Here is a 24,166-nt window from a genome sequence, read left to right on the forward strand (position 1 = left end):
TGATAATGGCAAAGTGCCATAATATTATTGTTGAAAATTTGGAAATTTATGGTAAGAAATTATGGGACCAAACTGCTGAGGTCACTGGTCCATAAGCGTACACACTACTTAATCTAACTTACGCAATGGACAACATACACACCCATGTCCGAGGGAGGACTCGAACCTCTGACGAGGGGAGCCACGTGGACCGTAAAAAGGCGCCTCAAGACAGCGTGGCTACCCCACGTGGCTATTTTGGTTGAGTTGAGTTGAACTTAACATAAACAAACAACAATAAACAGTCGAAACCTAGTTATTCTCACTAGTTCTCAATTGTTTACACCAATCACGTGCACCACAGCATAGCCACACATCTATATGACATGAACTTGTGAGAACATGGTGTCCACGAGTGGTGCAACATAATTTTTGTCACAGATAGTAGGTACCTAATCAACGATTAATGGACTAAAAAAAAGTTAATGAGTTAAAAGGTCCATTAATGTTTTTTATTTATTCATGTTTTAAAATTAACTTCAAAGTTAATCCATTGCTCAAAAAGTTAACTTTGATAATTAACAGTTGAAAGATTAATGGTCTTGTGCCCAGCTATGGTCACAAGGATCACCAATCCTTCTAGTGTTTTGAGGATCGTAACCAAACTCCATAATGGACCAGGATTAGTCTCTCCACTCTTTTCAAAATAAGAAAACAGCAAGTAATGCACAACATAAAGCATTTGGTGACAGCTACCACACAACTGTTTGCTGAAGTTCTCAGTTGTAAATGATGAAGGTTCAGGCCCTACTTCTAATGGTATTTGATGCTCCAGAGTTTAAAACACCCACCACATAAACCTGCCACATTAAATGTGCCCGTATTATACTAACTTTTAAACTTTATAGACAGCACACAAACATATGTGTTTCTTTGTTCTAAGATGCTAGGTCCCATGGCTGAGTACTGTGTTGCATTACGCAGTGTATATTTCATAAAGACTATTCAATGGCCCACAATTGGTGTGGCACCAGAGCATCAAGCATACTGATACATCATAGTGTTTATGTACTTTTTATTTTGTAAATATGCCCTTACACATATTCCGCTCTCCAAACTGGCCTTCACCAGATGATGTGCGATACCAGTAACACTTTCGATATTTATTGGCAGAAAATAAAGCTATTTCAAAATATCTTCGATAAAATAGTTCATCTGGATACAATTAGCTATCAAGTACTGTTTATAGGTAATGAACAGAATTCATATTTATTGTAAAATGTGAATTTTTCAGGTCCCTGGCCATTACTAACACTAGGCTGAAATGGAAATGACCTGGCTGTCACTTGCGAACAGTATTTAGTCTCTCATATCTTTTAAAATATGTAATTCATTGTCCAGCAGAAATCTGAATTTCCGTAAAAATTTTATATGCAACTCAGATCCTTTTATTAAGAGGGACCCACATGTGTGTGTGTGTGTGTGTGTGTGTGTGTGTGTGTGTGAGAGAGAGAGAGAGAGAGAGAGAGAGAGAGAGAGAGAGAGAGATATTTGTAAGTATCTTTCCAGTCACAGATCACAGACCAAAAAGAGCAAGAAGTACAGAGGAAGAGAATTTGAAAAGTTCAAAGAATAATGCAATCAAATACTGCACACCACTGGAATGTTAAGGTAGTGGAAGTACTTTTAAGTGGCTGTCTCCATAACTTGACATTTTTGCCAGTATTTCTATTGCTATGTGAATACAGCTCTACTTTGCTGAAAATAAAAGTCACTCTCGATATTAAATACTTTACTGCTTAACTGGCAGGCATTCGTAGAAATGTGATGCCACTGCTTTCAATTGACCTTTGAACTTACTTACATAACCTTGAATAGAATCAGGAAGATAGTGTAATTTGGCATTTTTTGTTTAATCACAGCTCCTCTAATTAAAAAGGGGCTTGTCCTAGCAGCTTTCTGAAGTCTCTCCTGATATTCGAGACTCTCTCCTGAGACTCTCCATTTTTAATTTTTCAAACAGACTACTGACTACCCTTCCATCTCTTGTAAAATGTACACTTCCCTATTAGTCAAATACTTCTTCCCATTCTCATTACTAATAACTCTGTCAGATTAATTTACAAAGTCTACAACTCAGATGAAAATAAAGAACAGAGTCACTTTCTCAAAATACAGTAATTTCTCTAAATTGAACTGATAAATTTTAAGATTCACAAACTGATGGCTTCTGTTAATAATCCCAATCTTGATCAGTAAAGAATTAGTGTTTGTTTTTAATTTAGAATCCTACCAACACTGATAAGGGCATTGATCGAATTGGAGGCGAGAAATGTAACCATCTATCTTTTTGAAGGAAACAGTCTTTTTTTCACCTCAACTTGTTGGATAAAAACTGAAAAACTCAAAATGTTGGAAGAGTAGGAGGAATTTCTGGTGTGTGTGTGTGTGTGTGTGTGTGTGTGTGTGTGTGTGTGTTTGTTGGGCGGGGGAGGGGGGCGGGTGGGGGGGGGGGGGCAAGCAGCATACCTCAGTAATGACTTTTCTTTCTTCTCAGCCAAGCTATGTACCAGCCAGAGCAGTAGTTTAACCACAGATTTTAAACATCGATAATTTATGTGGAACAATATTCATGTATAACACACATACACTTCGAGATATTAAATATTTTAAAATCTGTGATCTATAAAACTCAATGAAAGAAAATTTAGATACTAGGTTAAAAATGTAGAATCCCCCCCACACACAACTCACAACTAAATATTTAGCACTCTTTTCATTGTGAGCATCAGCAACTCAATGCTCCCTTTACACTGATCAGCCACAACATTATGACCTCCGACCTACTATCAATATAAACCCGTCCAGGCAATAGCAGTTTCATCTGGTGCACGGAGAATGTAGTAGAAGTAAGAAGGTGCACAATCTACCTGAGTTTGAACGAGGGCAGATTGTGATGGCATCATGCCAATAGTAGAGCATGAATCTGTTGTCTCCCAGGGGAACAGCTCCTTGACACCTGCAGTGCGCAATGGAGACAAGCTGGTGGTGGCTCCATTATGGTCTAGGGAACATTCACATGGGCATCTGTGGGTCCAGTGGAGCTTGTGCAAGGTACCATGAAGGCCAAGAGTATTCTACAATGGTTGCAGGCCACATACATCCCTTCATGACAATCACGTTTCCCAACAGTAGTGGCATTTTTCAACAAGATAATGCACCATGTTACAAGGCCAGGAGCATGATGGAGTGGTACGAGGAACCCAGTGGCAAGTTCCAATTCATGTGCTTCCCCCCAACTTGCCGGATCTTAACCTGATTAAACACACTTGGAACATGAGTGAACATGATGTAGAGCTTATCAACTTGTGAGTGTGTGCAGATGTGCCAATTCTCTTCAGTGACCTGCCGAGGCCTCATTGCTTCCACGTCATGATGCGTCACCGCTTTTGTCCGTGCCAAAGGTGGGCTTACTGGCTATTAGGTAGGTGGCCGTAATATTCTAACTACTGAGTCTATTTCGTGAGTAGCAATCTGTCCTTTTCATGAAACTGTTCAGCTTTGCAACTACTATTTAGTATTCTCTATATTTTGTAGAAGTTACTTGGGTGGTAACACAATGAAGTCATTAAATACCTCAAGAGTCTTACTCTGACCACAGTTCTAAAATGTAAGATGAAGTGCTATAAATATGGGGTGGAAGGCGGTTGTTTCTTCTAAATTGGACACACTCTTTATATATTGTAGTGCATTTCTCTTACAAATACAATTTCTTTTAATATCTGATACAGAACACCTCAAATGCTTCAACACAATTATATGGTAGTTCTTAACTATCTTTCAGTTTTAAGGCTGAAACAAGTCACCTTCTTCTGCATGTATTTTTGGATTATCAGTTGCCTCAAAGTTAGCCAGTGCACTGCTGTGCAATGACATAAAGGATGATTATATTAATAATGCATGACCAGCATTGCACACTGAGGCAATACAATGTTACCAGTGAGATTTTAAGGACAAATAATGGCATAATTACTAACAAAAAGGATACTGATTTTGCTCTCAATTTGTCCTGCAGTGTTGCATTTGATAAGAACTTTTGGTATAATAACCACTTAATTCCTTAATAATCTTAACAGGTATAGCAACATCTACAATCATTCACATTAGGACTAGAGCGGAAACATCTGCATTCTGCAGAGTTCTTCTAGTAGAACCATCAAAACATGCCTTACAGTGCAAAACAGTACAACATTAGACATCACTTTAGTTTCAAAAGTTAAGTTTTTGTCACTTCTGTGATCCAAACTGTACAAGTTTTTTTCAAACTTAAAGCAAATGCAGAAAAGTAGTAACTTCCAAACACCCCATGCCTCATTCATATGATCACATGAGACCAAAAGCTATGACAGTGTCGCCCCTGGAAACAAAGCTCTGTCTACAATTTTCAGTGCATTTTCCTTATGACACAACATACAATTAGCAACAACTAACACTGTTGCTTACAGGCACGTTTCAACCATAACTAGGATGAGAAGATGGTAAAATAAAAAGTACTTTTCACCACACACTATACAGAGATTTACGAAGTATGGTTGTAGTTTACTGATGTAGATGCCCTCCTCCCTGCTTTTAAATACCTGCATCCTCCAAGAAGCATATATTTTAATATTGTACACTTCAAACCAGTGCTTGCGAAAAAGGTATAGATGAGCTGTTAGCCATCATTGTCAATCTTAACATTTATATAAGATGTCTACCTTCTTTTCTGACCCCCCCCCCCCCCCCAAAAAAAAGGTCATTGTTTGCCATTTATCTTTTGTTAACGATCTTGGATACTTCTTGCCCTCAGCACAATCGTTCTCTATAATTGGCTGCTTACTTCCCATTGCCCGTTTTCATCTCATTTTGGGTTTCAATTTTCAGACTCCCCTTCCTTTACCTCTGCTACATATAAGGTCTTCCAATATATCTGCCATATTTGCTCTCAGGTGCATAGTTACCTTCCTAATCAATCCCTGATCAGTCTCCCTAGCTAAACGCCGTCTGCTCCATCGTCAAATATGTTAACAGCTGATACTGTATGATGATATGTTTTGTGGTTACATATGTTATCCTAATTTAGCCACCACATAGCATTGTTAACTGTGTGAAGAGCCAACTGAACTAGATGCCATGTAATAGCTGTAGATAACAACTACGAGGTTGAATCCAAAATTTTCGGGACTGGTACTGCCATCTGGAAAGTAGGAGCAGTAGATCTTTGCACCACTAGGTGGCGAGAGCTGAATATCTGACGAGTCAGTGTGCAGAGTGGCATTCAGCTGGCAGGACGTGTTGCATGTCCACAGTGATTTCCGTAATACTCTGCGTTTGGTGTGTGGCGATTTTACGATGGATCCACAAACAGAACAGCGGGTGTGTATCAAATTCTGTGCAAATCTCGGGAAAAGTGGTATGGAGACCCTTGCAATGATTCAACAAGTGTTTGGGGGACAGAGCATGAGCCGTACATGTATGTTGGAGTGGAAGAGCCCGGGCTCTCCAAGACCCAAAAAAGTGAGATACAAAGGGATTTGTTCACAAAGAATTCATCCCACGCAACCAAACAGTTAATTCCGTGTACTCCTGTGAAGTTTTGCGACGGCTCCGTGAAAACGTGTGGCGTGGCGGCCTGAACTTTGGCATCAAGGGAACTGGCTGCTGCATCATGACAACACGCCCTGTCACATGTCCTTCCTCACCAGGCCCTTTTTGGCAAAAAACAACATGGCGGTTGTATCCAACCCACTGTACTCGCCAGATTTGGCACCTTCTGACTTCACGCTATTTCCAAAACTGAAACTCAAGTTGAAAGGCTGTCTGTTCGACAATCTAGAGACGATCCAAGAAGCATCACTGGTAGTGATAAACACCCTCAAAGAACAGGACTTTCACAAAACGTTTGACCAGTGGCAGAAGTGCTGGGACCGGTGTGTACGTGTGGATCGGAACTACTCTGAGGGTGGTGGTGACCATTACTCAGAAGGTAAGGTTTCAACAGATGGCAGCACCAGTCCCGAAAATTTTGGATAGTACCTCGTATACTGTTGTACTGATGAGCAGCTTATTTATTAAGGGTATATTCAGTAACAAATGTACTAAAACTGGTGTACTATACAAATTTTACTATCAAAACAATACCTTAATTGCTCTCCACTGATCTACTACTTCATGGCAGTTGTTTCATAATGTGCTGACAATGGGAATGCTATTGTAGGAAATTGATATAGGCAAATAAATGAGCAACAAATGGAAGCAAGACTAATAAATTTAATTACTCTACTTTTGTGAACATTCATGGAATACTATTTTGAGACTGTAGACCAAATTTAAGTACCAGCAATGCAAGAAGGAAGCGAGCTGCTACTTCCACAGTAGATAAATAACTGAAGTAGAGCTAGTGGGCATTTGTAAACTAAAAATGTGTACTCAACCTATACTAATGTACAGAAGCAGAAATATACAGGGTGTCAGAGGAAAAGAAGTTTGGGAATTATGCTGTTTTAGTAGATATTGGAAGTAAAAGAAAACGTATCTCTAAGGCCAATCTAAGGGCTCAATTAAAACTTGTATGTGTCAATATCTGAATGTTTGGAAAAAAGTTTTTACTGGATCACAGAAAATGATAATGAAGCCAGGAAATAATGTTACTATCAAGAGGTTGAATATGGCACACCATTTAAAACAATAACTGGAGACTGGAATGAGGATGCTCAATAAAGAATACTATGATATGCCTTCATTGTCCTAATTATGATATGACAACTCCACAATAAAAGTAAATAACATTTCCGCAAAATGAAAATATGTTAACCTTATTAGGTAATTTATTCCTAAATTAGATTAAAATCTTTTACAAAACATGAATTATTGCAATTCTGAAAGAATATTTACAGCTTAAATGAAGTAACAATAGAAACTAGAAGCTCTGCCTTTCTACACCCAGCTCTCCTTCATTCCACAGATGATAAAAGAGAGGAATTATGTGTTCTCTGTTTGTTGCCAAATTTATCCCTGAGACTGCCCCCCCCCCCCCCCCCCTCTCTCTCTTTTTCTTGTATCTAAGCACACAGAATAAACACTATAATTCTGCCAAACATATCCACAGCCTAAAATATCTGGTAGATCCTGTAAAAATTAAATCTGAAATGGTTTTAAATATCCATATGTGTCACACTACTGACAAGAACATGACTTTTTCCAGTATAATGGCAGTTGTTATATTTGACACAAAGGTATTGAAGGCTTTGTTCCTTGCTAGTGTGGATATAAGGTATATGAAACAAACTGTCCCTTACCACTCAAACAATGTGATAAATATGTCTGTGAAGATATGGAAGTCAGATAAATTAGTGTCTTACCTTGTGAAGAAGTGCCTGGAGGAGTTTCTGTATTTCCTTGTAATGGCTGGCCGCCAATGCCTATTTAAACACAAAAACACAGGTTATTTCAGAAATTTCAATACATTTTTGCATAGCATTAAAAAGAAATACATTACACTCCTGATTATTCGAGGTAACATGAAGGAGAAGACACACAAATAACCTATAAAACAAATAAATGAAATATTTTCAAACAGCATTCTTTGTTCAAAAGTTTATTCAAAAGTTCTGAGCATGGGCACTGGAGACCTGTTTATTTCTTAAAATAGTCTGTGATGTTGGTCTGTTTCTGAGAGGAGCTCACATTTTTTTCAGACGGAATTTCGAATTTTTCTTGCAGCAAATAATGTCACTGCTCTGAAACCCTCTTTGGCCCATACAACCTAGAAAAGTATCAAAACATTGCAATGCAGTACAATGATTGGCAAGGTCACTGTCTTCATACCCACTTTCACATTCACTGTTCTCTTCTTTGTTTCGTTGTGAAGCAGTGGTCGCAATTTCGGTATCACTCGTGTACTGGAAGCCACTTCACATGTGGTAATCTTCAGCCACTCAGCCAAGTTTTCTTCACTGAGATCTTCAAAACCATTTAAACCTGTTCCCAGATTCATTATTTGTGACATTTGTCATTTCTCTGCCATTTAAACCATGAAAATCATTTTCTTCAATATCACAAAGAACTTCCCCCCGTGATTGAACTGATATATGTGGCTTGACTTCCTGCCGAGCACCAGATATCCAGTATATGGCAATTACAAATGTCAATTTCTTCCAGAAAGTCACCAAATCATCCTCATCAACAAACATTCTTTGTAGGTCAGCCCAGTTGTGCCATTTTACTGATGCAATTGTCCACTGGCTGTGTAACAACAGTCACATTAGGAGGTGAAAACTTAATTACAATGACCATAATAACCACTTAGTTTTACACCCCTTCTCAAATCTTCCAATTAATTATTAAGTTTTGTTTACTGTCAACACGTTTCTCTATCACATCTTTTACAAATTTCTTTCAACTTGCTCCACTGACACTAACACACTGATTAACATCAGAAAGCTGAGTTTGTTTTCAATTTACACAAAACAGACTGGCTGATTACAATGGAAACGGTACTCTATTGTCACCAGACGTATTGTTTATTGCCACAGAAAAATATTGCACTTTTTTTAAGGGACAAATGATCCACAAACTTGAATAATCTGCAAACCAGATAATACACAAACAAATAATAGGCAGTGTCTTCAAAAGGACATGAGAAAACACCATAAAAAATTGGTAAGACAAATAACTGAGAAGCATAAAAGTATGAAGAAGACAACACAGAAATTTATGCTGCAGACACTACATGTAGTCTGTTAAGATAGCAGACAACACAATAGCTAAGAACAGCAAGAAAATTTTGCAAGCAGTCCAAGACGTCTTTAAAGGTTTATAATGCCAAATGAGATGTTTAAAGCCATTTACATGGTGCTAACCACAACTTCTCGGAATGCATGTGTAGCTGGTGAAGTCTAGCTAGTACAACGAAATAGCGCCAGTTGGTATCTCACAAGTTCTTGGAAAGGATGTGGAGCTGGTGAGGTCTACCTAGTACGATGAAATACCGCCAGTTGGTACTTCGCACTTCCTTTGAGTGTGGCTTTTTGCTACATGGTCACGTTTAGTTTTTACGTGCATTTCGCAATTCTCGTGTGTTGCCCATCTTCCAAGATTAACAATGGTGGGTGTCTGGGAACAGCGTGTGTGCATATGCTTTTGATTTCAGACTCAGAAAAACCATTACATACACACGACATGTTGAAACAAGCATTTATGGAAGACACCATAGGTCACAGTCAAACTTAGAAATGTTTTAAACGTTTCCTAAATGGCAGAACATCGTTTGACAATTATAGCAATTCAGGACCGGCATTACTCCTGAAAATGTCACTGCTGTTTGGAATACGGTTCTTGAAGATCTTAGGTAGACCATCCAGGCGGTATGTAATGTAGTGGAGCTGTGATAAGAGGATTTTGTCTGACAAAACTTCAACCACTAATGGAAAAAAACTAATAGACGGAATTTGAAAATAAGCCTGAATTATTTTTTATTTGAACCTGCTAAATTTCATTTTTATGTTACACCATATAAAAATTAAGTGACACTGTGTTAGAAATACATAAAACTGCTTACATTTTTAGTGTTATTGTTTTACAACATATAACAATAGGTGACTTCTGTTATTATCTTAGAGTTTCTTAGCTATCCATTAGTTATACTTTTATCCTGTAACAAATAAGTAATGTTTTAATAGACATATCTATATGGAGAACTCTGTATATTCTGAGAATCTCGACTGAGCTTTTTTGCATATCTTAACATACGAGTCGCATGCAATTTTTTTACATTTACAACAATTATCTCTAATTTAGTTTTTATTGCACAATCAAACTTGGCAAGTTTTTCATTTAGCACCTTTAGATGTTCCTTATACTCTCTCAGCAGCCAAAATGAATGGAGTCTGGAATTGCTGAGGGTGACAATTCCTGATGTTTATCACTAATTCTTCTACAGCCTTCTTTATAAAAGACTGTCGAGAGGTGGTAGAGCCAGTTATCTGCTTGCACAAGGTGTGGGCACTGATCACACCAGATCTACAATGTAACGGAAAACATGCACAGGGCAGCACCTCATCATGGCTCTTATGCTATATCTGTGTGGCATTTGATATCCCGCATCTACGCCAAATTTGGCACTGTTATAAAAATTGACTGTTTCTGGAGTTCCCTTTTCTGCACCCTCCTGAACTGCTACAGCTGAGTGCATAGACTTAAGAATAAGCACATTTTTCTTAGTCTTCCCTCTGCAATACGTTAGAATAATGTCATCAATCTTGTATCTTGGTTTTTCAGCTCTTTCAACAGCTTGAGAGAAGTAAAGAAGCTGTCTAATGTAACATTTCTCCCCTTTCGTATGTAAGGTACTAGAGCCACAGCATAATATGTTCTCCCAGATCTCGATTCACCTTGTCCCAAATGTGGGAAACCATTTAGAACATATCCAACATTAGTGTCTGCGAGCAGTCAATCCTTTTCAGTATCAGAAAGTCCACGACCACGATAGAAATCTATTACAATTATCTGTCGACATGTTAATGACAATGGACAAGCAAAAACTTTCACATACTACACTGTATGAAGTTCGTCATTGCTGGCTAACAAAAGTGACAAATAAACCAGCTTAAATAAATTTCTGTGGGAAGTGGTCAACTGACTGCCTTTGGCAACAAATAGTAAATGTTAATTCTCTTTTTAAATTTGTGTTACAAAGCAAATAATTAAGGCAAATTAAACCTCCTGTAAAACAGTTATAAGTCACATAACTAAACAAAAAGACTATTTTAAACACAGAAGAAACTGCATCTCAGAATTTAAAAATTGGTCGACTGATATCCACCAGGTGTTTTAGTGTTAACACATTTCGACCAGTTTGGTACATTCTAGCATTACTTTAAGGCTACGCTGTTGATTCTGCAGGACCATTATGAGGACAACAATGAGAATGCTGAAAAAGTGAGAGATTTCTACCAAATAAATTAACAAACGACAGAGCTGATGACCCTTGGTACCCAAAACAGGTCAGAACACTGTTTGAGAAACAACAAGAAAAACATGCCAAATTTAAACAAATGTGAAATCTCCAAGACTGGTGACCTTTCACAGAAGCTCGTAATTTAGTGTGGGCATCAATGCGAGATGCTTACAATTGTTTCCACAAAGAAATTCAGTCTTGAAACCTGGTGGAAAATCCAAAGAGATTCTGGTCATGTGTAAAGTACGCTAGCAGCAAGACAAAGACAATGCCTCCTCTGCACGATAGCAATAGAAATACTGTTGATGACAGTGTTGCAAAAGCAGAGCTGCTAAACACAGCCTTTTGAAATTACTTCACAAAAGAAGACAACGTGAATATGCCAACATTCAAATCGAGAACAGCTTCCAACATTAGTAACATAGAAGTACATATCCTCAGAACCACTTAATAAAAACCAGTCTTCTGGTCCACAGTGAATACCAATTAGGTTCCTTTCAGAGTATGCTGATGCAATAGTCCCATACTTAACAATCATACAAAACTGCTCACTTGACGAAAGTTCCATACTCAAAGCCTGGAAAGTTGCACATATCACACCAATATTCAAGAAAGCTAGTACGAGTAACCCACTAAATTACATGTCCTTATCACTAACATCAATATGCAGCATGATTTAGGAACATATACTGTGTTCAAACATTATGAATTACCTCAAAGAGAATGGTCTATTGACACACATTCAACAGGGAGTTAGAAAACAGTTCTTGTGAAACACAACTAGCACTTTACACACACAAAATGTTGAGAGCTACTGACAAGGGATTTCAAACTGATTCCGTATTTCTAGATTTCCAAAATGCTTTTGACACTGAACCACACAAGTGGCTTGTAGTGAAATTGTGTGCTTATGGAATATCATCTCAGTTATGTGACTGGATTTGTGATTTCCTGTCAGAGAGGTCACAATTCGTAGTAACTGACAAAAAGTCATTTCTGGCATTCCCCAAGGTAGTGGTATAGGTTCCCTGCTGTTCCTTATCTATATAAACAATTTAGGATACAATCTGAGTAGTTGTCTTGTCTGCAGACGATGCTGTACTTTATTGTCTAGTAAGGCCACCAGAAGCTCTGAGCAAATTGCAAAACAATTTAGAAAAGATAGCTGAATGGTGCAAAAACTGGTAACTGATCCCAAATAATGAAAAGTGTGAGGTAATCCATATAGGTGCTAAAATGAATCTGTTAAACTTTGATTACACGATAAATCACTCTAATCTGAAAACCATAAATTTGACTAAATACCTATGAATTACAATTACGAGCAATTTAAATTCGAAAGAACATGCAGAAAATGTTGTGGGGAAGGCAAACCAAAGACTGCATTTTATTGGCAGAACACTTAGAAAATGCAACAGGTCTATTAAAGAGACTGCCTACACTATGCCTGTCCGTCCTCTTTTGAAGTACTGCTGAGTGGTCTGGGATTCTTACCAGATAGGATTAACAGAGTACATCGAGAAAGTTCAAAGAAGATCAGCACAATTTTGTATAACTGAGCAATAGGGGACAGAGTGTCACTGACATGATACAGGATTTGGGGTGGACATCATTAAAAGAAGGGTGTTTTTTTGTCGCGGTGGAATCTTCTCACGAAATTTCAGTCACCAACCTTCTCGTTTGTGTGCAAAACTATTTTGTTGATGCCAACCTACATATGGAGGAACGCTCATTACATTAAAATAAAATAAATAAGAGTTCGCATGGAAAGATATAGGTGTTCTTTTTTCCACGTGCTGTTCGAGAGTGGACTAATAGAAAATTATTAAGAAGGTGGTTTGATGAACCCTCTGCCAGGCACTTAAGCCTGATTTGCAGAGTATCCATGTAGATGTGCAATGTGCAGAGCACATGATGCGTTGATTTATATTTTAATTCAATTATGGGAATATTCAACAGTCACATAAGGTTATTTCCCCACCCCACCCCCAGGTGCTCTTATATGCCTGTAAACTTCATGTGGTTTACCTAATAAAGGTATGGTAGTTCAAATCTGACTGTCATATGTTCTTAGGAACTGGTACTAAAAGCACAAAATGGTAAGGTAATTAACAGCCATTATGTCAAATAACCCACGATGAAGGAAACAGTGTAAAATTTTCTACAGTCACATTTCAATTGCATAAAGGTCCCAGTGATGTCCCCTTCAAGGAACCTGATATTTGGAGCAGGCTTGAAGGGACACAGTGTTGCAGGCAACATGTGATGACTGGACTACAGGTTTTTACATTTGGCTGTTTCAGGGACATCATTTTGGTCTCTAATCTGCTCACATAACATCTACTTTAAGGCAATGATTTCAAGATGGAGAAAAACATGATTGGCTATGTCTGCGAAGGGGTAGCCAGAAGAAACAAGCTTTCACCACCTGCCAGCGCATAATATAGTGTGCACTCCGTATTTACTGCTGGTGACTCGTAGACAGAAATCAGAACGAAAGCATGATACAGTTTTTCGTGTTACATTCTAGGAGCAGAGAGATTAAGTTGTCATCCACGTGTTAAAGGGCTGCCACGATGTGGTGTTAGAGGGAATGGCAATCTGAGGAGAAAAGTGTTAGTTTGCGAGTGGCAGTGGAGTCCACTTCAAATGGAGATCGACAGAGAATGATTGCTCTGTTATGAAGTCCCTGATGGGTGCAAGTTAGCTGGTGAGAAGTTATTAAACAAATTTTTTTATGAACTGAAAATTATACTGGAAGGTCCCAGGTTGAATGCCAATAGTGGCACAAGTAAAGGTGCCACAATGCAAAGCCAGCTGATGACCAGACCAGGGCACGGCAGCAGCACTATAGTCTTTCCACGCGAGAAGCGGGAGGGCAGGCAGTACCACCACACACAGCAGTGTCACACACGTGTCTGTACACCACACTGAACTAAGACCCCACTTTGAACAAGAACAGAAACATGACATCTCATCTCTGCCATTCACAATGCTTCACTGGCAGTATCCATAAAATTATCTTCCTCTGTGATGTTACTATCTTCATCAGCTGTATCTATCAATTCATTGCCTGTGTTTCAATAGCAGAAGATACTGTTGAGTCCATGGCAGCCAATTTTATTATATTTTCAGTTTCCTTGTCCGTCAAAGTATCTCTCCTCACCATATAGCGGAGATGCTGAGTCACAGATAGTCACAACAAAAAGTCTGTCAGAAATAAAGCTTTCGGCCATTAAGGCCTTCGTCAACAATAGATGTAGACACACACTGTGAGTTAACAAGCATTTCGCTCTCATTTAAATATATGGCTGAAAGAGTCATCCTACAGGAATTGTGAAATGAACCCTGTCGTCCAGGACCATGTGCCACAAAGGGTGCAGATTCATCAAGAGATGGGAAACTTATAGGAGTCTATTGTCTACTGAGGCGTAAGTGCTGTAGTGTGTGAGTGAGACAGACAAGAACCTACACCATAGGTAAACTCAGTAGAAGGCATTTGTGGCCAGGGAGACATAGCAGTGTTAGATATGGCGGACCTAAGGTCAGCCATAAAGTGAAACATTTGTGGAAACTATTTAATTCTGCAGTAATTCATGGAATGAAGCCACAGTAATTTTAATCTGCCATCCTTCATACGTTTTCAGGGTGATCCCAATAAAACTTTAATATTGATCATATTTATAACAGTTCAGTATTTACTGTTAAAGTGAAATTAACACGTTTTGTAACAAAGAGCTGAATGCTAAAATCTGAACGCTTTGGTCAATCTTAACGATCGACATTTCATATAGAAGCGCATCATTAAAATGACAAATGTTGTAAATATTAACTCTGTAACATCATTTGTTCAAAAGATATAGTAAATTTAAATTATCAGTATTTTCAGTTAAGCATAAGGTCATCATTTCCTCCAGACAAAATACATTGAACGATGACAGCATGACACCTTATTGAATCATTATGTAACAGAATATTTGTTGTAAAGTTTAGTGCATAATAGTTCCTTTCGTTCTTTATTTATTTATCAGAGAGCACACTTGTGCAAGGCTACTGGCCATGACATTCAAAGCGCTGGCACGAAAGCGCTGGCACGTCGATAGACACACAAACAAACACAAACATACACACACAATACTAGCTTTCGCAACCAACGGTTGCTTCGTCAGGAAAGAGGGAAGGAGAGGGAAAGACGAAAGGATTTGGGTTTTAAGGGAGAGGGTAAGGAGTCATTCCAATCCCGGGAGCGGAAAGACTTACCTTATGGGGAAAAAAGGACGGGTATACACTTGCACACACACACATATCCATCCACACATATACAGACACAAGCAGACATATACAGAGGCAAAGAGTTTGGGCAGAGATGTCAGTCGAGGCGGAAGTGCAGAGGCAAAGATGTTGTTGAATGACAGGTGAGGTATGAGTGGCGGCAACTTGAAATTAGCGGAGATTGAGGCCTGGTGGATAAGAGAGGATATATTGAAGAGCAACTTCCCATCTCTGGAGTTCGGATAGGTTGGTGTTAGTGGGAAGTATCCAGATAACCCGGACGGTGTAACACTGTGCCAAGATGTGCTGGCCGTGCACCAAGGCATGTTTAGCCACAGGGTGATCCTCATTACCAACAAACACTGTCTGCCTGTGTCCATTCATGCGAATGGACAGTTTATTGCTGGTCATTCCCACATAGAATGCGTCACAGTGTAGGCAGGTCAGTTGATAAATCACGTGGGTGCTTTCACACGTGGCTCTGTCTTTGATCGTGTACACCTTCCGGGTTACTGGACTGGAGTAGGTGGTGGTGGGAGGGTGCATGGGACAGGTTTTACACCGGGGGCGGTTACAAGGGTAGGAGCCAGAGGGTAGGGAAGGTGGTTTGGGGATTTCATAGGGATGAACTAAGAGGTTACGAAGGTTAGGTGGACGGCGGAAAGACACTCCCCGAAAGCTAGTATTTTGTGTATGTGTTTGTGTTTGTGTTTGTTTGTGTGTCTATCGACGTGCCAGCGCTTTCGTTTGGTAAGTCACATAATCTTTGTTTTTAGATATATAACAATGAATATTACTGTTATTTTATTTAGAATGTGAAAGTGGTCATGCTTTGATTATTTAAATATGATAAAATGTAAAATAATGTAGAATAAGCTGTAGCCAATCAGATGGACGGGTTCATGAAAGGAAACTGCAGTAATCAGTAGAGCGAGTATGTTCGGTGTGCGGGAAGAGCGGCCGAGGACAGAGACAGTGCTGGTGCAGACATGAAAGCGGACAGTTCGGCTGGAGACCAAAGGGTACAGGTCGGGTGCAGACGCGAAAGAGGACAGTTGGTCTTTAGGCAGCTAGGAAATGAAACGACTTAGAAAATTTGGCATTGTGTGGTGTCACGGGACTTAGTCTCTGAGCGGTGAGCAGCCGCGTGCCTGGTGTGAACTCTTAACTTTTCACGTAGATAACTTGTATTTCACAATGAGATTGTGAATGACCGAATTGTGTCGAATGGATATATATGCTCGAGTGTAGCAGTAACTCTAAATACAACCACTTGAGCTATTAGTTTGCTTTCTGAATAAACATTATTCTAACCAAATCATAACTGTGTGGCGTACATCATTTATGGGTTGTTAATGTAGTTCCCAATATTATTATTACTGTTACTATATGTTTGGTTAACTTCACATTTCACAAACTTGCCATCATCCAGACAATTTAACCTAAGGGTCACAAGTGTCTAATTTAGGTCGTGTACTGCGACACGTGCGGTTCAACCCCTAGATGAGTGAGCCAAGACATTTCGACGAAGAGGAACCACATGTGAGCCCAAACATCTCTGGGATTTAGCTCACAACACACACACACACACACACACACACACACACACACACACACTCAGAGACTGCTGTCTCAGGCAACTGAAACCACACTGCGAGCAAGCAGCACCAGTGCGTGACAGGATTGGTGACTGGGTGGGGGTAAGGAGGATGCTGGGGCAGGGAGGGGGAGGGATAGTATGGTGGGGGTGGCGGACAGTGAAGTGCTGCAGGTTGGATGGAGGGCAGGGGAGATGTGGGGAGGGGAGGGGGGGGGGGGGAGGAGGAGCAGTAAAGGAGAGAAGTAAAAAGACGGAGTGTGATGGTAATGGAAATGAGCATTTGGCGTCATTGGGCGGGAGGCCCCTTGTGGGGCAGGTCCGACCACCTTGGTGCAGGTCTTATTACATTCGACGCCACATTGGGTGATCTGCACGCCAGATGGGGATGAAATGATGATGAAGACAGCTCAACACCCAGTCCCTGAGCGGAGAAAAGCCTCGACCCAGCCAGGAATCGAACCCGGGCCCTTAGGACGGCAATCCGTCACGCTGACCACTCAGCTATCGAGGCGGACAGTGTAATGGTGGAATGATGGCTGTGTAGTGCTGGAATGGGAGCAGGGAAGGGGCTGGATGGGTGAAGACAGTGGCTAACGGAGGTTGAGGCCAGGAGGGTTATGGGAATGTGAGATGTATTGCAGGGAAAGTTCCCACCTGCGCATTTCAGAAAAAAGCGTGATGGTGGGAAGGATCCAGATGGCACAGGCTGTGAAGCAGTCATTGAAATGGAGGCTGTCATGTTTGGCAACATGTTCAGCAACAGGGTGGTCCACTTGTTTCTTGGACACAGTTTGTCGGTGGCCATTCATGCGGACAGACAGCTTGTTGGTTGTCATGCCCACATAGAATGCAGCACAGTGGTTGCAGCTTAGCTTGTAGATCACATGACTGGATTCACAGGTAGCCCTGTTTATGTTGGGATAGGTGATGTTTGTGAACAGACTGGAGTAGGTGGTGATTGGAGGATGTATGGGACAGGTCTTAAATTTAGGTCTATTACAGGGGTATGACAACCAAGATGCTGCCTGTCCACATGAATGGCCACCAATGAACAGTGGCCAAGAAACACGTGGACCACCCTGTTGCTGAACACGCTGCCAAACATGACAGCCTTCATTTCAATGACTGCTTCACAGCCTGTGCCATGTGGATCCTTCCCAAATGCACCAGCTTTTCTGAATTGCGCAAGTGGGAACTACCCCCGCAATACATCCTATGTTCCTGTAACCTCCTGGCCTCAACCTTCGTTAGTCACTTTCCTCACCCATCCAGGCCCTTCCCTGTTCCCATTCCAGTATTATACGTCCATCATTCCATCATCACACTCAGTCTTTTTACTTCTCTCCTTCTCTACTATGCCCCCCCCCCCTCCAATGTCTCTTGCCCTTCGCCGAACCTGCAGCAGTTCACTGTCGGCCATCCCCACCATACTATCCCTCCCCTTCCCCGGCGCAGCCTCCTCCTTATCCCCACCCAGTTGCCAGTCCCATCATGCACTGGTGCTGCTGCTCGCAGTGTGGTTTCAGTTGCCTGAGACAGCAGGTGTGTGTGTGTGTGTGTGTGTGTGTGTGTGTGTGTGTACACACATCTATTGTTGACGGAGGCCTTAATGGCCGAAAGCTTTATTTCTAACAGCCTTTTTCTTGTGCCTATCTGTGACTCAGCATCTCCGCTATGTTGTGAGTAGCAACTTTCCTTTTCATAATACTGTTACATTCCATCTTGGATTTTCCGTTGTTTGGAAGTATCTCTCCTCCCATAGTTGTCACTCACTTAGTCGATGTGACATATGGTTTTTCTCGTCTGAACCCACGGCAGTGAAATTCAATCTCAGAGCCAGAATATCAGGCTGCCCTCATGGTGTAGACGTCACTGTTTTTTGCTGGTATCGTGGAGGTTCCAGTTTCAATTACTGGTGGCTGCCTCGGATCTTTCTAAAGTGATTAGGTACGGAATGAGGTCCATTGTGCCTCGTGAGCCCAAACAAAAAGCTGCTCAAATATAAAAGCAATGAAACTAACTCAAAAGTCAACAAAATGTCACCAAATCTATGGATTTGTATCGAGCTGGATGATACACAAAGTTTTTTATAAGAAAAAAAGCATTAGCCATTTTTTATTCAGCTATGAGAATGAGGTGTTTGACGGGATACAACTATGCAACTTATTTTTTGCAAGATTCCAAACCAGTTCAATAGGATTCAGGTCTAGATGGTACAGCAGCCGTAGGAGTGGAACCAATTTCTCACAAAATTTTGTCAGTTGAATGAATGGGAGAAGGTTTGTGCTATGAAACTTCCTGGCAGATTAAAACTGTGTGCCGGACCGATACTCGAACTCGGGACCTTTGCCTTTCGCGGCCAAGTGCTCTACCATCTTAAGCTACCCAAACACGGCTCACGCCCCGTCCTCACAGCTTTACTTCCGCCAGTACCTCATCTCCTACCTCTCAAACTTCACAGAAGTTCTCCTGCGAACCTTGCAGAACTGGTACTGGTGGAAGTAAAGCTGTGAGGATGGGGCGTGAGTCGTGCTTGGGTATCTCAGATGGTTAGACCACTTGCCCGCGAAAGGCAAAGGTCCCGAGTTAGAGTCTCGGTCCGGCACACATTTTGAATCTGCCAGGAAGTTTCATATCAGTGCACACTCCGCTGCTGAGTGAAAATCTCATTCAAGGTTTGTGCTCCTCAATTAATGCCGAAAGTTAGGCTTTCTTTCTCTCTGCATATATCTGAAGCAAACTCTGTCCTTTCCTGTGTGATAGTCCGCAGGTTTACTGTGTTAGTCCGCAGGTTTACTGTGCTACACAGCAGAAATGACCACAAAGTGAAACCCACAACACAACCTGTACGAGGTGCGGCTAGAAAAAAACCGGACTGATGCTGGAAAAAACATTTATTTACAATTATTTACAATTTCATGTTATCTCCTTCAATGCACTCTCCTCCTCGGTCTCTACACCGCTCCATACGAATTTTCCACTGTTCATAGCAATGCTGCAGATCATTTTCGGTAAGTCCATACATTACTTCCGTCGCTTTCTCTTTTACTGCTTCAACAGTCTCAAATCTAGTTCCTTTCAAAGCTGACTTGACTTTAGGGAAAAGAAAAAAGTCACAGGGGGCCAAATCAGGTGAGTAGGGTGGATGATCTAAGATGGGAATGTTGTGTTTTGCCAAAAACGTCTTCACTGACAACGCACTGTGAGCTGGGGCATTGTCTTGGTGAAGGATCCATGACTTTTTTCTCCACAAATCGTTCTGTTTTCTCCGTACTCGCTCACGTAGGGTAGCCAGGATGCTAATGTAGTAATGCTGATTCACTGTTTGTCCCTCTGGTACCCAATCAATGTGCACAATCCCTTTGATGTCAAAAAAAAAACAATCATCATTGCCTTGAATTTCGATTCTGACATTCGTGCTTTTTTTTGTTGTGGAGAACCAGGAGTTTTCCAATGCATCGATTGGCGTTTAGTTTCGGGATCGTAAGTAAAAAACCACGATTCATCGCAAGTAATAACATTTTGTAAGAAGGTGGGATCACTTTCAATGTTTTCCAGGACGTCAGAACAAATCATTCTTCGACGTTCCTTCTGTTCAATTGTGAGACACTTTGGAACCATTTTTGAACACACTTTGTTCATGTTGAAACTTTCATGAAGAATCTGCCTAACACTTTCCTTGTCAACTCCTGTTAACTCAGGCACTGCTCTGATTGTTAAACGGCGATCTTGTCGAACAAGTTTACCGATTTTTTCAATGTTTGCATCAGTTTTTGCTGACAATGGTCTGCCAGTGCGAGTGTCATCACTGGTGTCTTCGCGGCCATCTTTAAATCGTTTAAACCACTCAAACACTTGTGTTCGCGATAAACAATCATCGCCGTACACTTTTTGTAACATTACAAACGTTTCACTTGCAGATTTTCCTAGTTTGAAACAAAATTTGATGTTAACACGCTGTTCTTTCTGTACACTCAACATTTTCCGACGCACTGACAAAACATCAACTACTTAAAACAGACGCCACGGGCAGACAGTGCAGGAGGCAGATGAAACTCGAGCAGTAGGCGGAGCGAGAGTCACGTGACAGGCCACGCGACTTTCACCCTTATTGCATTCGTTTTATTGTTTCACCAGTACTAGTCCGGTTTTTTTCTAGCCACACCTCGTATGTACAATGAAACGTTGACAAGCACTTTTTATTAAGGTGTATTTACACTGAAGTTTGCAACGTGCTTCAAGCAATATTTCTGGTAACTACTGGGTGACCAATTTTTGCAACAAGTTGCAAACATGTTTCAAACATGGAAACAGCTATCCATGGCAATGTCGGTAAATATCAAAGAAAACAAGTTTTCCAGCCAGCTATCACATATCACAACCGTACGGTGCTAGTGTTTCTGCTTTGGTTTTACTGCTCTGTGATCCATTTACATTTGTGATTGTGTTGACTATTGTTTTTGTTATTAAATGGAGCGGATGAGACAACTAGTGTTGCAATTAATATCTATGTAGGAGGAAGTAGAATGCTTGGGGAATGTAGGAATGTAAGGAGTTCCAATTATAAGAACCAAACAGAGAACAGGACTCACTAGACAAAATTGGTGCTGCATTTCACAACATTAGCAGTTATGCAGAAAAGAATACCAGCAGGGGAAGGAAAAAATTAAGGACAGTAAAAAGTCGGGTAGTGCCGCTGAAACAATGTACAGTGCGACATTTCGTTTAGTACTGCAGTGCGGCATTTTTCAGCTGGCACAACTCTCCGAGTTCGGCAGAATCATGCTGTCAGAGCTGTTAAACCTTTGTTATTTGTTCATGGTATGAGGGACGTAGCAGGTCCAGTCGCTGTTTGCACATAAAGAGGCAGTCTAGCGATCTATCATCGCAATCCTTTATAATGAATGGAAATGACAGGACGGGGATGAGAATTCTCAGTTCACATAAGTAACACATTTGCTATGAAACAACAAGACAATACCACGTAGAGGGAATTTAAAGATTTAATTGACAATGAAAGAGCATAAAATTACAATGATCGACAGATGTGATTCATTGTTCAGTACGTCAAGAAGCTCATTGTGCTAAATTTGCAGGTATACAGCATCTGTAGAAATTGTAAAATTTCTGAAGCCGCACACATTCCATTGTCAGCTGCAACAGTTTTCAATGGAATTGAATGAAGAGTATGGAGACTTCATGTTACTGCAAAGTACGTTGATTAAGTCAAGTGGCATGTCCAGAATGATTTTTCAGTTTAAAACTTACTATTGTAGAATTTATTAAGGAAAATTAGCGTAGAAACGAAAATTAGAACATCATGAATGGAGTGCAAACTTCGCATTTTAAGTGGACTTGACTATGCACTGCACACACAGTAAGACATTACAAGGTAACTTCTTTCCGATTTGATGGAGATACATTTAAAAATAAAATCGCATAGTAGAAGGGACACATTCTGATAAAGATAGCCGAGTTGCCTAAGCTCACTGGCATTACAGAAAACACGAGGTTTGAAAAATTGATTGTGACCTTGAAAGAAATACAAGGATAGTTTTATACAGATTTTGAGGACAATGTAAATCTTACACCTGTTTCCGAGCTGTTTTTGAGACCGTTTGCTGTTTCCGATGAAAGTGCCCCTGTGCATGTACAGATGTAACTGACTTACCAATACAGTAATTTTCGTTTTAATGGCAAACCTTTTGCACTAAAACTGTTCGAGGGCTTCTAATTTCTTTCCTTACATAGTCTCCAAGACAAGGCTATGAGAGTGCTACAATATTTTGATCGACATATTTGTGTGAAATCAAACAATAGGAAATCAAGGTTGGAATGTAACAATATTATGAAGAGGATAGTTGCTTCAGCTGCCACAGATAGTGGTCATGTGTATGTGAGTTGCATTTGTTTGTGTGTGTGTGTGTGTGTGTGTGTGTGTGTGTGTGTGTGTGTTTCTGACAAAGACCTTTTTGGCTGGAAGCTTTCATAATATTGTTACATTTGTGTGAAAGATTTTTTTTTCGATTATGAAACTAAATAAGTCACGATTACGTAGCACCTTGAACGCGAAACTATGTGAAATTATCCGAGTCTGTCAGTATGGTGACAATTTGTACAGATAAAAATTATATTATGTCTTCAGCATGTCAAAAATAACTAAATAATATTGAAAATTAATATTGTTTGTGAAATGTGAAATAATGAAAATTAATATTGTTTGTGAAATATAAAACCAAGTCATATACACTATGACTGCACAGCTATTTAAATGCTGTGTGTTCACTGTGTTCCCCTTTTCTCCCTCCTTGGGCTCAGACAGCGTGGTGTGGCAGGGGTGGAAGTATGTGAAACAATACCGAGCGCTTTGGCACTCGAGCCCAGGCATGGCCCATACGCCAAAATCTTGGCTGCCCCTGATGTACAAGAACTATAAGAAACAATGTTTACACTGGACACAGAGATATGTAAATGTATGCTTGCTAATCTTTATTTGTATTCTATACTGTATTTTCAGTCACTGATATCTGAAATATATATCATTTCAGGTTTTGAATGATTTTTCCGTAGAAGAGGAAGCAGTAGAAGTTGAATGACAAGGTCCTTCTAAAACACCTCCTCTTCCATAACAGCGGAAAACAGTGGGCAGATGACCAGATAGCTTAATCACTGCTTGTGATATTAGCTAGTGTAATGAAGAAGGAAGTAGAGGGGAAAATACAAAGAAAAAGATGAGTGTGATGCACATGCAATGTTGTTGCATTCAAATTACGAAAATTCTCACCACTCCAGAGGGCAGTTACACAGAACAAAATGAGTAAAGTGCTTTTTGAAGCAGAAATTCAGTTGTACAGAAGTACAGCGACATCAGTGAGTGTGCATGTGGGAGGAGCATCAACAGGTAGTGATTCTCCTTTCACTATCACAGTTAGTAATGGTGTCAAAATAAACGTAATTGACAATATTCAGTCAAGTATGAACATCAGCGAAATTTTTTTCATTCTGTTACCATTACATTTGCATAAACCTTCACACTTTCAACCAATGCTCTTTAAACTTCACACACTACCTGTGATATGGCTTGATTCAAAATGTAAAATAAATGTGCTACGCTTTGACACGAATCTCCAGTTGAAAAAAAAATGAAGGATCATAAAACTCCTGTAGCAGGTTACTTGTGCCACTTATTCTATGGCATGTTTTTGACCATCAATGACAATTATGCCTTTCTCTTTGTCTGCTTAAATTTTTCAGCATTAACAGTACAATTCCACATATCAATATAGCTTCCTTGTTGCTAGACATAGCGTAGCAGATGA

The 24,166-nt window shown here is 40.2% G+C and overlaps 1 protein-coding gene across 11 annotated transcripts in view; it reads right to left on the reverse strand.

Annotated features, from left to right (window-relative positions):
• Positions 1–24,166, reverse strand: part of LOC124787647 (broad-complex core protein) — a 223,696-nt gene that overhangs the window by 141,881 nt on the left and 57,649 nt on the right. For all 11 annotated transcript variants that reach the window (XM_047254444.1, XM_047254438.1, XM_047254443.1 and 8 more), the window contains exon 5: positions 7,380–7,439. In XM_047254444.1, coding sequence (XP_047110400.1) covers positions 7,380–7,439 — 60 coding nt within the window. The remainder of the gene's footprint in view (positions 1–7,379; positions 7,440–24,166) is intronic.

The sequence above is a fragment of the Schistocerca piceifrons genome, chromosome 3 (genome assembly GCF_021461385.2).
Source record: "Schistocerca piceifrons isolate TAMUIC-IGC-003096 chromosome 3, iqSchPice1.1, whole genome shotgun sequence".
In the NCBI taxonomy this organism is placed as follows: Eukaryota; Metazoa; Arthropoda; class Insecta; order Orthoptera; family Acrididae; genus Schistocerca; species Schistocerca piceifrons.